The 15,273-nt window shown below is 34.9% G+C and overlaps 1 protein-coding gene across 1 annotated transcript in view; it reads left to right on the forward strand.

The window, feature by feature from the left end:
• The window catches only part of Reln (reelin), a 470,436-nt gene extending 461,740 nt beyond the window's left edge, over window positions 1-8,696 (forward strand). The window contains exon 65 of the mRNA XM_015488375.2: window positions 7,573-8,696. Within this exon, the coding sequence (XP_015343861.1) occupies window positions 7,573-7,669 (97 nt within the window). The 3' untranslated portion in view covers window positions 7,670-8,696. The remainder of the gene's footprint in view (window positions 1-7,572) is intronic.
• Window positions 8,697-15,273: the final 6,577 nt, after the last annotated feature.

Consider the following 15,273-nt stretch of genomic DNA (forward strand, 5'->3'; position numbering starts at 1 on the left):
ACATTTCTAGCTACTATACCCTTTCAAAGTACTTCTTTAAGAGTCACAAAAACTTTTAAGCATTCATTAATATGCACTTGGTAGCTCTTCAGCATGATGCATTTATTTAATGAACATAAAATAGTTGTAGAGGAATCAGAAAAAGTAACATATAATAATGTCCCAGAGTGTCTTTCAATCATGTGAGGCGCAAAGAAGCTAGCCAAGGTTTGTGTCATGATTCACAAATATTGCTAATTATAACTTTCCTATGGAAGATGCATATTTTAAAGTAGACAAGTATAATACTCCCATAAAACCATATTAATTGAGAATATTTTCTCACTTAACAACATGTCTAAAGCAGAATATTTAGTTATATGAGCTGGTAATGTTTGCTCCTCAGGTGCGGAGTGAAGGAGAAACCTGAGGCACACATCTTCAGAGACAGAAGCCCTACCTAAATGAATGCTACAAATAGGGCTATTAATATGTTTTTGCAACTAATGGTTGGGGGCATACATTTCACTTACAAATTTTTAAGAATGTATTTTCTAAATGAAGATTGGCCTTACTCTAGCTTTATTATCATAGTTTCGCTTTTTGTGCATGTGCACCAAGGACACATGCTAAAAACCCCTAGAAAGAGAAACTGTGTTCACGCATGGTATCTTACCTTGAATTTAATGTCCATACTGCCCACATTAATCAAAAGGACTGATGAGGTTTGTTAAGAACAAATTCAGCACTTTTGAAAATATTTCAAGATTTTGAAGTGCATCCTAAATGAACAGGATACATGACATATTTTGAATTCACTAATTTAATTCTCAAAGACTACATGTGAAAAGATTTGAGTTCCATAAATATGGATACACAGAACGACCAGCCCTGTACCATAAAGATAAAAACCACCATTTCAGCATTTAACAAAGTCTCTTATGCTTGTTTGAGAGTGTAATCTTCCCACTCTCATGATGTTTTCCAGTAAAACCTACATATGAAAAGTGCTTCGTGATGATTAGCCCCTGCTAATCTGCCATGTAGCAGATAAACTGAATTGACAGATCATTTTTTTCCAGCCTCACTAGCTTACAAAAACTCCTCATTCCCTAAAGTCTAAATGATGTAGCATAACATGATCATTGACAATCCAGTGTCAGAAACCTAATTTCTCTGAATTCATTTACTAGTGTAGAACATTTGTTTTTCAGTAAATGTTTGTTAATACATTTGGGCAGATCCCTCACAAGATCCATGCTGGTGGGGTTCTTCTTAGGATAGAAGAGAATTCCTTGTCTTAACCTTTTTGTTGGGCACTCATCCTTCTCTCCTAAGAATCTCCCTCACCCAACTATGCATTTCATTCACACATCACATCTCCTGTGTACATGTCTAAGTCACAACCTGTCATGTGTATAATGAAGTGGGCTGATTTTTGCATGTGTACCTTGAAAGCGAATCACTCAGTAAAAAGCTAGCATTTGTGAAATGATTTAATTAAAAGTGAATTATTATCACATTTACTGAGAATTGAGAACCAACATGTTGCTGTGGCCTTAAACACATTTATCAGATTTTAATATAAGTTCCATCATGACCATCCCCTCATGCTATTCATCATCAAGATACTGTCACGTTTTTTGGCACAAATGATTTATGGAGATGAGCATATTACATTTGTTGCAAAGCATATTTATCCTTTATTAAATTTGATTGTGTTATCTGATGTAGTGGACTTCTGCATTTTCAAAGCCCATTCCTTATTATAATCAGGAATTAGTATTTCCTAAAATATAAATAATTGAAAATCAGATAAAATTAATAGTGGTCATTAAACTATTGATTTAATATTTATACTTTATATGCAACATTTATGCCAAATGTAGTACTATGGCTACATGTACCTTGACATATGGTTATGAGCAAATATTGCATGTTGCATTACATTAAAAAGTTAAGTGTATGTATATATCGGGTATAGGAGAATAAGAAATAACTTGTTTAATTTTTATTTTCAAAAGAGATGAAAAATCCTATATTGCGTCTAAACCTGGTCAGACTTTTATGACTAATCACAGTGCTGCATGCATTGAAAGCCATTTTTTAACTTGTGTTATATTTCATTATTTGCTGTCATTGGTTTTCCACTAGAGTAAGGTAAGTCCTCCTCACTAAATCTGGGGAACTGTTTACTCTTACTTTGATCAATGTTACCAAAGTTAACTGAGAAGTTTTGTAGAAGACCTTTGCAACTGAAAATAAAAATCTATGAAAACAGCTATTATAAATGACATTGGGATACAATGGAACATTTGAAACCTGTATCTGTGCAAATTCAAGAGATAGCCAAGTTGAGAGAAGTCTCTAACCTATACAATATGGGTACAACCACGGAGGCCAGAGTGCTCATTAGCATTCCTTCACTGGTCAGCAGATCTGTCTTAGTTTCTCCTCTGTGCCTGGCACTGTATGAACTGTGCTTGAAGCTCACAGTTTACAAGTTTGTTATGAGGAATGTGACAATAAAAGGTGTGTGTAGAAGATCTAGGAGTCCTGATTAAATGTAATATTTTTCAAAAGACCTATTAGGCTAGAGACACATGAAGGTGACTTGACTTTACAAGTCCATTCTTTTGTTTTGTTTTGTTTAATTTATTTTTTTAATGTGGTGCTGAGGATTGAACCCAGTGCCTTACACATGCCAGGCAAGTGCTCTACCACTGAGCTATAGCCCCAGCCCCTTTAAAAGTCTATTCTAAGTTAATAAATAAATTAGCAGAGAGGAGTAGATTTATTCATGATATTTTATGAGTTCTAGATCCTGTCCTTAGATAAGACTGGCTACCTTTAATATATACTTAAACTTGTCCACTAGTTAAGATACTTTAAAACTTAAGAAAGAAAGTAAAATGGTTATCATTTCTTGAACATCTATATATGATATTGCAAATTTTCATTTAATCCTTACAACTCCCAGAGATATGCGTTATCAGATATTATTCTCATCTCCATTTAGCTAAGAAGAGAAACAGGAAGTCTTTAGTATATCTGGGGCATTTGGGCCTACACTTACTAATATGTAGTCTTCCCCAAAATGTGTGTTTGTCTTGAAATTCAAATGAATTTCCTCTATGCCAAGGACTAGTCTGAATGGCAGCTTCCATCTTACTCTCACCAATTGTTCTCTGAAAGATATGTCTAACAGTCCACTGGATTCTTATTTCTACATTCATCTAAATCATCATTTATTGAGCCAATTTTTGATGAAAAATGAGTTAATTACAGACCAGTAAAAATGCCTCAATTTCATGTCAAATTCTTCTATTTATCTCCATCTCTCCCATTTCCTTTAGAATCCATTAAAAAATCAGTAGAGGGCTGGGAATGTAGCTCAGTGGTAGAGCACTTGCCTAATATGCACAAGGCCCAATACCACACATGCACAAAAAAGAAAAAAAATCAGTTGAATTGTTTTCATAATAACAAATGAGCTAAGATTGTGGATCCAGTAGAGTAATGGTTCTAAAGAGAAGAGAGTCACTAGTTCTTCAAAGATCTTGCACCACCCATATTTCCCATGCAGAATCATAATTCCACATACCATGTAAGTCCCTAAACTCCTTCCACAACAATGGAAATCTAAATTGTATTTTCAGGAATCCCTGATGTTTGTTTTCCCTTCTTTTAATGACTTATTCATAATGGGAGAATTTCTAAAGGGTCCTAGTTCTATCCCCACCAAAACAAATTGACATGTCAAGTGACATAACATGCTTTTGGCATGAGTACTACTGGCTTTCATTGAACTTATTTAAACATTACTTTCCCCTGTATGCAATAAAGAAATAAATCTTTAAAAATCCATTGCACCTATTATTATTGATGAGGTTATCTATAGCTACACATCTATATGTATCAAAAGCAAAAATAGACTCAGACAAACTTCACACAAAAAAATTGAGTGAATATTAGATTTTTAAACCTATTAAAAACTTTCCTAATATGCAGGCTTGCAAGTTAGACATTTTAGAAGATACAATAACTGCTTATAACCATACGAGTTTATTAAATAGTCCTAGATTTAGACAGCATTTTGTTCTAGCTCTTCATAATGCTTGATTTTAAAAGCCTTATGAACTGGAAGAAAAATCCACCTGACTAGATTCCAACCTAACTGGCTTGAGAGAGATTTATGTTTAACATCACCAAATAACCAGTTAATTTAAAGGATGCTTTAAAAGTCATTTTTTAATATGACCATTTAAACACTAGGCATCTAAAACAAGCACATTATTGAGTGCACTTTAACATTCTCAGGAATCCAAAGATATGGTCATCATACATAAACTTATCCAAAATTAAAGAGTGTCCAATGAATCAATGTGCCTCCTGAATTAGCTATAAACTTCCACCTGGGCTAATTTGCAGGGTATTAAAGATCTGAAATTTGCTAATATTTATCTTCTGACACATAAGGATGGAAAATTTAAATCAGCTCTATAACAAGCCAATAATTACACAGCAAAGTTGCTTTAAAGCCATTAAACATACACCAACTTTTGTTTAAATTAAATGTTCCTTTGTTCCCATATACTGAGGTAGATTTTATGTCAATAATTGAATATCTTGAGTGTTCTATGTTTTTAGTTTTTAATGTGAAAACTAACAGTACCTTTTACTTAATGTAAAGTCTTTTAACTTTTTTCAGTACTTTATATCTTTAAACGTGTTTTCAACAAAATAATCTCATTGCTTTAACTTTGCAATTATTCCTTATAGTTAAAGAGTAATGATTTACGACAGGAATCCAATCAGTAAGTCACCAAAAGTTCAATAAACACACCTTGACCACCCAAGGGTCAGGCAGGAGGCTCAGTGCTGTGGGATGGGGTTGGGGGATCTGGGGGACAGGCAGAAGTTTAGACATGGGGAGAGCCAAGATATGAACATAAACTCCATTCAAAGAAGGAAATTAGTACTATGAGAGTTCAAAGTAGAAAAAAAAATTACTTCTGGAGGGGAGGGGTGAGCAATATAGAAAATGTGATACTTGACCAAGTAGAAATTGAAGATGTGAGCCTGTAATTCCAGTGGCTTGGGAAACTGAGGCAGGAGGGTCGCAAGTTTAAAGCCAGCCTCAGCAACTTAGCGAGGCCCTAAGTGATTTAATGAGACCCTGTCTCTAAATAAAAAATAAATAAATAAAGACTGGGGATGTGCCTCAGTGTTAGTTAAGCACCTCTGGGTTTAATCCCTGGTACAGGAAGGAAGGAACAAGGACCAAAGGAAGGGAAGGAAGGAATTAAAGATGTGATGTTGGAGGTGGTACCAGGAAGGAAGGAAGGAACAAAGGGAGGAATGAAGCAATTAAATGAAGATATGATGTTGGAGGTTGACTAGTGAGTCAGGTAGAAAAGACTTCTGACAAGTCTATGTAGGAAGCAAAGGGGAGAGAAAGCCTGAAAACATCTAGAGAACATGAGATATCTGGTTAAAGTGGCTTATATATCACTCCATCCACAAGAGAATTAGGAATGGTTTTTGAGCAAGGTGAAGCCATCATTCAGGGGAAAGTTTACTGAAAAGGGCATGTCAAATCAATTGTATGTCTGTATAGGAGAACAGACACACAATTGTGTTATTAAATTGTTCTTTCCTAGCACTTCATGGTTTCTCTGTCAATGGAGTTTCGTTCATACGGGGAGAGAACTGAGATAAGGAGACTAGTTTAGGGGACCACTATAACAGCTTGGGGAAAAGCTATGAGGTGACCTAGGGTGCTGACAGGAATAGATCAAAAACCAGTCCCAAGATTTTGTGAATAAAGAAGTAACCAGATAGTTTCTCCCGATGTGGATGAGTTCAGTGCATCGGCTCCTTGTCCTTTTTTTGGAACTCAGTTTTACAGAGGCAGCAGTTAGTACTTATAGCTGCTGATGAATAATGGACACATTTGTTGCATCTTCCAACATGACATTGAAACTGCTCAACTTAGGTGATGTATGGAATATCATGGGTAGTTAGGCCACCTGAAGACAAAACCTGAGGGTTTTTTCTTTTTCTTTAAAATGCCTGCAGAGTCTATTCTTTATTTCCGTTTTATAGCATTTTTATAGTAAATCCAGGGTGGAAAGTGATTAGCACCTTATGTTATAAAATACATATATCAATTTTATGTCTATATTTTAATCAGGTTTTTAACACAGATTTTATTACTTTTTAATTATACATGAAATTGAAATTATGTATTTTGCTTTGAGACAGTTTATTATAAATTTTCAAATGATCAAACTTAACTATAAAATTCTCTTATTTTAAATTTTCCTATATTTTACAAGTGCTAGTATAATATCCCTAAGTATAATGCTGAGTAAAATAGACTAGGTAAAACAACATCATTTTACACCACACTAGTATATTATTAATGATTGACATTCCAGAAGATTACACTTCTCAGTGAAAAATTATCCTTTTCCTTTGCTTTCCCTAACTCAAATCCATGTCATGTCGGTCTTTATGGTGAGATCGCCTCATATGACATTATCCCACTCTGCATGTGTTTTAAGTTTCCTTGTATTAAGGATGAAAGGCTTTGGGACCATGTAGTCAAGAGACTCAGTGAATATGGAAAATATTGATAGGCTCACACTCATAAACCACATATTGATGCGACATATAAATATGTTGTCATTCAGGTCAGTGTGTGAGTATGATTCTTTTCAGTGATGTTATAGATCATGATCTTTTTAAAAATGTGTTTTCCCTGCCAAAACCCTAGCAACATCACTCCCAGTACCATGCAGTTTCCTGCAGGCTTCTGATATTCATTTTGAGTATTTTTACCAGCCTCACACATAGTATGTATGTATCAATGTGTGTATGTAGGGAGAATACGTAAACATGTTTACAATTAGTTATATATTCAATTTCATCTCCTTTGTATTTTATGACCTCTTTTTAGCATAGTATCCGTTTCATAAATCCCTGTGTATAGAATACCACTACTATTGCTTACTGTTTGAGGAAGACAATGGAATCCAACATTCTAAGAGAAATGTACTTCCTCATTTTGCATCCAGGGACTGCATAAAGTAGGAAGGTTCAACTGATTCATCCAACAAGTTTGCTTTTCTTTGTTTTGCTTTTTAAACTTTAAGTGAAAATCTTTACTGGAGTGATCAAACTATTTTTCCTAATTGTTAAAGATATATGTAAATAAGGTCATGGGCCCAGCATGTACTTCCTCTAAAGTTCGTCAAATAGATGTTTTCAGGAAGAGCTCAAGAATAAAATTAAAATCCGAAAGTGTATGTCTGCTTTTGCTATAAATCAAGAAAAAAAAAGGCTTTTTTTTCTGATTCTTTTCTGGTTCTGAAAAGAAAGGGATTTCTTTAGGGCCAAGGGCAGTGGCTGTGGGTATCAGTCTTTAGTTCCTGTGTCCCTGGGTGGTAATGTCAGCATGACCTATGAATCCTGAGAGCTTTCAAATAGCAGGTAACTTAGGATCTAGAATAGATTGACATTCAATGATGGGACTTACATGCTCTTTCTCCTTTCCCTCCCTGCCTGTATCCATTCTCATTTCAACAGCACTCGCAAACAAAATTACATGATGAATTTTTCACGGCAACATGGGCTCAGGCACTTCTACAACAGAAGACGAAGGTCACTTAGGCGACACCCATGAAGAATCAAAAAGATTATTTTTCCTTCCAACATGTGACGTGTTGCTTTCCATTCCTTTAAACCTCTCACCACATCTGATATCAGGAAATATCTGTGAAGGACTTGGTGGTTAACAGAAAGCCCTTCTCCAGACCGAGTGTATACCACTTTCCCACACTGTGAACTAATGACAAGTGACTTATTTGCTCATAAGTAAATGTCTCCATGTTGATGTGTCCGTGAAAATTGTGATCTGTTGTAATATCAGTTACAGTGGCAGTATTGAAAATAAGAAATAGTTTAACTGAAAAAAAAGTTTAAGCACAAAAATTTAAGAGATTTTATGTTTAAAATGGCATTTAGCACAGTATTTAACATTCTTGGTCACAAAGCTATTTAAGTGGACTGTATTTCAGCTTTGTATCATGTTTTATATGATTAAATTATCATCGTTTGTCCTTTATGTATTCTCTTCTACAGTATAACACATTGAAACTGTATTTACGTGTTATGTTGCAATATTTTGCTGCTGAATTTTGATCTACTTATATTCTGCAGAAAGTTAATTGAAATACCTATTCAAGATAATAGTTGTAAAGATATTGTATCTCCTTTAATATACTCCTTAAAATGTACGTTGATCTAGCATTGTTTTGTGGATGAGAAAAATGCTTGACCTTGAGATATTTTCTACTTAAAAATTGTGTATGAAGACCCTGTCTCCCACAAAGGAATTCCCATTTCCTTGTCTACAGATTTCTTTTTTAAAAAGTGTTCTGTGGCTGATTTACTAACAGTAACTGCCATTTTGTGTCTGTAGTAACAAAGTGATTTGTAAAACAGTGGATGTTTTTTCATTGTGTTCTCTTCGTGGGTTGTTTTTCCTGCGGGTCATATTCACATCTTCTTTGGATGAAGTGCAACCAACACCAGCAAGATTATAATGGCCCCTGTATCCCTGACCTCTCTATTAGAATAACTGAAGGCTGCACTCCAGGGTGAGCCATGCTAAAAGCCCATGCTTAAATAAAAATTATGTCCAAAAGCCATTTGAAGTTCATTTGTCTTCATTCATTTTTAATTAAATTTCATGGAGGATTTGTAAGCCTGGTCAGATTGATGCTGAAGTCAAGTATATATATGATGTTTTTGTTTCATCATCGGTCATAGCAATTATGCTTTTATTTTAGGCATTTTTTTTTCTCTTATTCAGCTTTTTCTACTAACCACTCTGTAGCTACACTAAGAAAAGCCAATAAAGAATTCTGAAAATGACTTTTCTCCCAAGAATTTTCCTAGTGGTTAACACAATGCCTGTCTTACAAGAAGCGCTCTCATACATTCATTCAACAAATATTTATTGAGTGCTTGTGAAGTGCAGGTTCTAGCTAAATGTCAAGGATAAAAATGGTGATTTAGACATTTTCCTCCTTGCTTTTGACATCTGAAAAAATAAAAAGTATGTTAATGCTTTATTGATTTTCAAGAGGATTTTTTAAAATCGAGGAAAAAATTTTAAGTCTCGAGGGTTCAGCCATGGTAAACTTTCTTTCTTTTGACATCAACAATATTGGACCTAAATATACCTCCAATTAATGAATTAGCCATCTTTTGAAGGTAGACTGCATCCCTGGGGTAATAGTACCTTTTGAAACATTTAAATGTGAGAGATGAAACTATGATTTCAGAGGATTTTTCCTACATGGCCCACTTCAGTCATTTTATTTATGTGTTCATTCTTCACATATCTATTATACATAGTCCTTTGGGGGGATGAGAACACTTAATATCTCTTAAGCAAAATTCAAACTTACAACCTTATTGCTAACTGCAGTCACGTGGCTGTACCTCAGCTCTCCAGAAAGTACTCATCTTGCATAGGAGGAACTTGATTCTCTTTGAGTAACTAATCTCCCTATTTCACTTTGCTCCCATCCCTGGAAACCACCACTCTGTTTTCTTCTGTGAGTTTGATTATTTTAGATTCCACATTGAAGTGAGATAGCATTTTTGTAAGTCAGTTTATAATAGCATCACAAATATGAAATAGGAATAAATCCAGCTGGATGCCATGGCACACACCTGTAATCCCAGTGGCTCGGGAGGATGAGGCAAGAGGATCAAGAGTTCAAAGCCAGCCTCAGCAAAATTGAGGCACTAAGCAACTCAGTGGGACCCTATCTCTAAATAAAATACAAAATAGGGCTGGGGATGTGGCTCAGTGGTAAAGTACCCCCGAGTTCAATCCCTGGTAACCAAAAAAAGAGGAAGAAGAAAAGAAAAAAGAAATAGGGATAAATCTGAGAAATTATGTGTAAACTTCAAATTATGTGAAAACTTCAAAGTATGGCTAAGAGAAATGAAAGAGCTAACTAAAAGGAGAGATGTATTGTGATTACAAATTGGCCGTCTTGATATTGTTAACTTGTCAGCTCTCTCCAGATTGACGTAAACATCCATGCATTTCCAGTCAAAATCCCACAGGCATTTCTACAGAACTTGACAAACTGATCCTGAGACATATGGAATTGCAAAGGACCAAGAATAGCCAAAGCAACTTTGAAAGAGAAGAATATTGGAGAAATACTTTCTTTCAAGATTTATTATAAAACTGGTAATCAAGACAATATGGTACAGCTTCTTTCATAAACTTCCTTTCATCAAGACAGACAAATAGAGCAATAAAACAGTGGAGAGTCCAGGAAGATAGACAAATATATGTGAGCAACTTGCTTTTCTTGATTTTTGTCAAAAGTACAAAGGTAATCCAATGGAGAAAGGATAGTCTTTGTTGTTGTTGTTTTTGGAGGGGAATATCAGGGATTGAACTCAGGGCACTTAACCACTCAGCCACATCCCCAGCCCTTTAATTATATTTTCTTTTGATACAGGGTCTTGCTAAGTTGCTTTGAGGAAACTCTTTTAAACAAATGGAGTTGGAATTGGATACACAAATGCAAAAGAACGAAATTCTATCTATATCTTAACATCATATACAAAAATTAACTCCAAATGGATCACAGACCAAAATATAAAACCTAAAAATGTGAAATTTCTAGGAAAAAAACATAGGAGAATATTAAGTTGGTTGGCAATATCTTACCTATGCTACCAAAAGTGCATAAACTTTCTTTCATAAAACAGCAAATTAGTGGCTGTGGTTTTAGCTTAGTGGTAGGGTGCTTGTCTCGCATGTGTGAAGCACCAGGTTTGATTCTCAGCACCGCATATAAATTAAAATAAAATAAAGGCCCATTGACAACTAAAAAATATTTTTTAAAAAATACAGCAAATTAAAATATTATCAAAATTAAAATTTTGGGGGGGCTGGAGTTGTGGCTTAGTGATACAGCAATCGTCTAGCATGTACAAGGCACTGAGTTCAGTCCTCAGTACATAAAAATAAATAACTAAAATAAAGATATTAAAACCTTTTTCTCTTTGTAAAACATTGCTAAAATAAGTAGAAGACTAACCACAGACCAGGGAAAATACTTGCAAAATAATATCTGATCAAGGACTTGTATCGAGAATGCATGAGGAACTCTCAAAACTCAAAAATAATGAAACAAACAAACCAGTAAACAAAAAAAAAAATAGGGAAAGATTTGAACAGATACTTCACTAAAATAAATATAAGGAGGGGAAATAAGCACATGAAATTATGCTCAACATGGTTAATCATGAGGGAAATACAAATTAAAACCACATTGGGATATCACTGCAAACCTGCTAGTATTGATAAGAGACAAACAATATCAAGTACTGGCAAGGGCTAGAACTCTCTTATACTGTTGACAAGACTGTGAAACCATACAGATCATTTTGGAAAACAGTTTGGCAATGTCTTAAAGAGCTAAGTATATGCCTACTATATGACTTAACTAGTCCTTTCATAAATATTTACTCAAGAAATGAAAGCATGTAGTTATAGCAGTTTTATTTGTAATGAGTAAAGAAAGGATTATACTAAAGCAATTCATTATTCAAAATAAGAAAATAAAACCAAATCCCTGAAAGCAGTATGGAGATTCCTCAGAAAACTTGGTATGGAACCACCATTTGATCCAGTTATCCCACTCGTCTGTGCATACCCAAAGGACTTAAAATCAGAATACTACAGTGATGAAGCCACATAGATGTTTGTAGCAGCTCAATTTACTATAGCTAAGCTATGGAACCAACAATGGTGCCCTTCAACATATGAATGGATAGAGAAAATATGGTATATATACAACATGGAACATTACTTAGCCATAAAAAAGAATGACTTTATGATTTTTGCCAGTAAATGAATAGATTTGGAGATTATCATGCTAAGTGAAATAAGTCAATCCCAAAAAAATCAAAGGTCAAATTTTCTCTCTGATAGGTAGATGCTAACACACAATAATGGGAGAGGGAAGAATATAAGTTCATTAGATTAGACAAAGGGAAATGAAGAGAAGGGAGTGGGGATGGGAATAGAAAAGACAGTAGAAAATGAATCAGACATAACTTTCCAATGTTCATATATGAATACACCACCACTGAAACTTCACATCAGGTACAACCACAAGAATGAGCTCCTGATTAGAATCAGTTATATCCCATGTATGTATAATATGTCAAAATACCATCAACTGGGGCTGGGGTTGTAGATCAGTGGTAGAAGACCTGCCTAGCATGTGTGAGGCACTGGATTCAATCCTTAGCACCTCATAAAAATAAATAAAGGTATTGTGTCAGTCTACAATGAAGAATGTTTTAAAAAAATACCATCTACTATCATGTATATCTAAAAAGAACAATTTAAAAAAAGACACTAGGGTAATAGAAAATATTTTTTTAAAACACAGAGATCCCTGGATATGCCATTACACAAAAATTAACTTCCAGATGGATTAAAGACAAAAATGAAAGGAGGAATGCTTTACAACTCTTAGAAGAAAATAATGTGGTCCTGGGGAAAGAAGGATTACTTTAACATGATATAAAATACACACATCATAAGGGAAAATATGAGGGCAAATTGACCTGATCTTTGTAACTGAAGAGACCATAAAACTTAAAAAAAAAGCCACAGACTGGGAGAAAAAAAAGTCATAATGTATAAAGGACTAGAGTCTAGAATGAATATATATATGTATATATATATATATAATGATGCAATTTGATAAAAGAAGAAAGAAGGAAGTTATGGTTTAGAATGCGGTGTCCCCCAAAAGCTCATGTGTGAGACAATGCAAGAAAGTTCAGAGGTAAAATGATTGGCTTATGAGACCCTTAACCTAATCCATGCATGAAACCACTGATAGGGATTAACTGTGCAATAATCATAGGTGGGGGGGGGGTTGCTCGTGAAGTGTTCTTGAGGTTTATGTTTTTTCTGTAATGAAGGGAGCTCTCTTTCTCTCTCTTTGTGGGTGTGTAGACGTGTGTGTGTGTGTGTGTGTGTGTCTGCTTCCTGGTGGCTATGTCCCGAGCTGCTTTCCTCCACTACTCTCTTCCCCCATGACCTCTGAAACCATGAGCCACATATACAGTTCTCCCTGTCTAGTTGTTCTTGTCAGGTCTTTTGGTCAGAGCAGTGAAAGAGCTGGCTAAAACAAAGACAATGTTTGTCAATGGACAAAGAATAAAAATAGAAATTCATAGAAGAAAAAACTGGAATGATGAAAAATTTAAAGGTTTTCAGCCTCATTGATAATCAGGCAGATATCATTTAAAATGACAAAAAATTTCATATCTAATCAGAGTGGCAAAAATCAGAATCTAATCATATTGGTGCTGGAAATAAGAACTCTCGTATGTTAACAGGAACTCTCACACACTGCTTGGTTATATTGTTTTAAAATCTCGATTTCATTATTATTCAGGTATGGTGAGGCCAACAAGGTTAGAAGATGACAGACATTGTAAAGACAGTTTGTCACCCACAGATTTAAGAGGAAAAGATATGCCATGTCACTCAGGGTCACACAGGGGAGCTGCAGAGTTGGTCCTGAGGCAGAAATGAAGAGAAGGCATGGATAGGAACCTTTATTGTAGTAATTTTTTGGAAGAAGAAGATAAACAGAATAAGCAGACTGAGGATTGTCTAGTGTGAATAATTCTTAGCAGGCTCTGGGGTCTCTGTTTTGAAATCAGGTTGTTCTTTTTGTTCAGGATTGCTTTTGGTTCTCTGGGATCTTATGTAATTGTTTACCAATTTTATAAATTGTTTTTACTATTCCTGTGAAGAATGTCATTAGTATTTTGAAACAGATTGCATTGAATCTCTATAGACTACTTTGGGTAGTATGGACATTTTAATTTTATTTCTTCTAATCCATGAACATGGGATATCTTTTCCTTTTGAGTCCACTTCAATTTTTTTTTCAGTGTTTTATACTTATAGAGATCTTTCACTTCCTTGGTTAAATTTATTTCCAGGTATTTTTGAAGCTATTATAAAGTGGGATTTCTTTTTTTGAATTTCTTTTTCAGCTAGTTCATTATTGGTGTTTAGAAATTCTTCTGATTTTTATATGTTGAGTTTGTATCCTTCAATTTTACTGAATTTTTTTTATCAGTTCTAAGCTTTTTGATGAAATCCTTAGGTTGTTCTGTACATACATAAGATCAGGTCATCTGCAACAAGAACAATTTGACTTCCTCTTACACAGTTTGGATGAACTTTATTTCTTTCTCTTGACTAATTGCTCTAGCTAGGACTTCCAGGATTATATTGAATAATAGTGATGAAAGTAGACATTCTTGTCTAGTTCCTTCTCTTAGAGAATACACTTAAGAAAATACTGCACAGTTAATACAAACATCTGTAGAGAGCAGTGTAACATCAGTAACATTGGATATATGTACTGATGACCCAGCTACTTTTAGGTAATTATCATGGAGAAATTCCCGCATATGTTGTTTTAGTCAGCTTTTCAAGAACAATTAAAGGAGGAAAGGTTTATTTGGGGGGCTCACTGTTTCAGAGGTGTCAGTCCATAGATGGCTGTTTCCATTCCTCAGGGCTCAAGGTGAGGCAGGACATAATGGTGGAAGAATGTGGTAGAGGAAATTAGCAAGGAACATGGCACCAGGAAGCAAAGAGAAAACTCTGCAAGGACAAAATATAAACCCCAAAGGCATGCCCCCAGGGACCCATCTCCTCTAGCCATACCTACCTGCCTACAGTTACCATCAAGTTAATCCCTACCAAGGGATTAATGCACTGATTAGGATAAACCTGTTATAACCCAATCACTTCATTCTTAAACTTTCTTGCATTGTCTCATACATGAGTATTTGGAGGACACCTAATGTCTAAATCATAACATACATATACAAGGAGATGTGTATAAGAAAATTCACAATAAACTTTTTTGCCTCATTATTTTGTTGTTGTTGTTGTTGTTGTTCTAATTAGTTAAACATGACAGTAGAATGCACTTTGACCCATCATACATAAATGGAGTATAACTTCTCATTCTTCTGGTTGTATATGATTTAGAATCACACCGGCCATGCAGTCATATATGCACATAGGGTAGTAATGTCCAATTAATTCCTTCTAATATCATTCTTACCCCATAACCCCTTCCCACTCTTACTCCCTTCAGTCTAAGCCAAAGTAACTCTATTCTTCCCTAACCAACC

This window comes from Marmota marmota, unplaced genomic scaffold (genome assembly GCF_001458135.2).
Source record: "Marmota marmota marmota unplaced genomic scaffold, marMar, whole genome shotgun sequence".
NCBI lineage: Eukaryota > Metazoa > Chordata > Mammalia > Rodentia > Sciuridae > Marmota > Marmota marmota.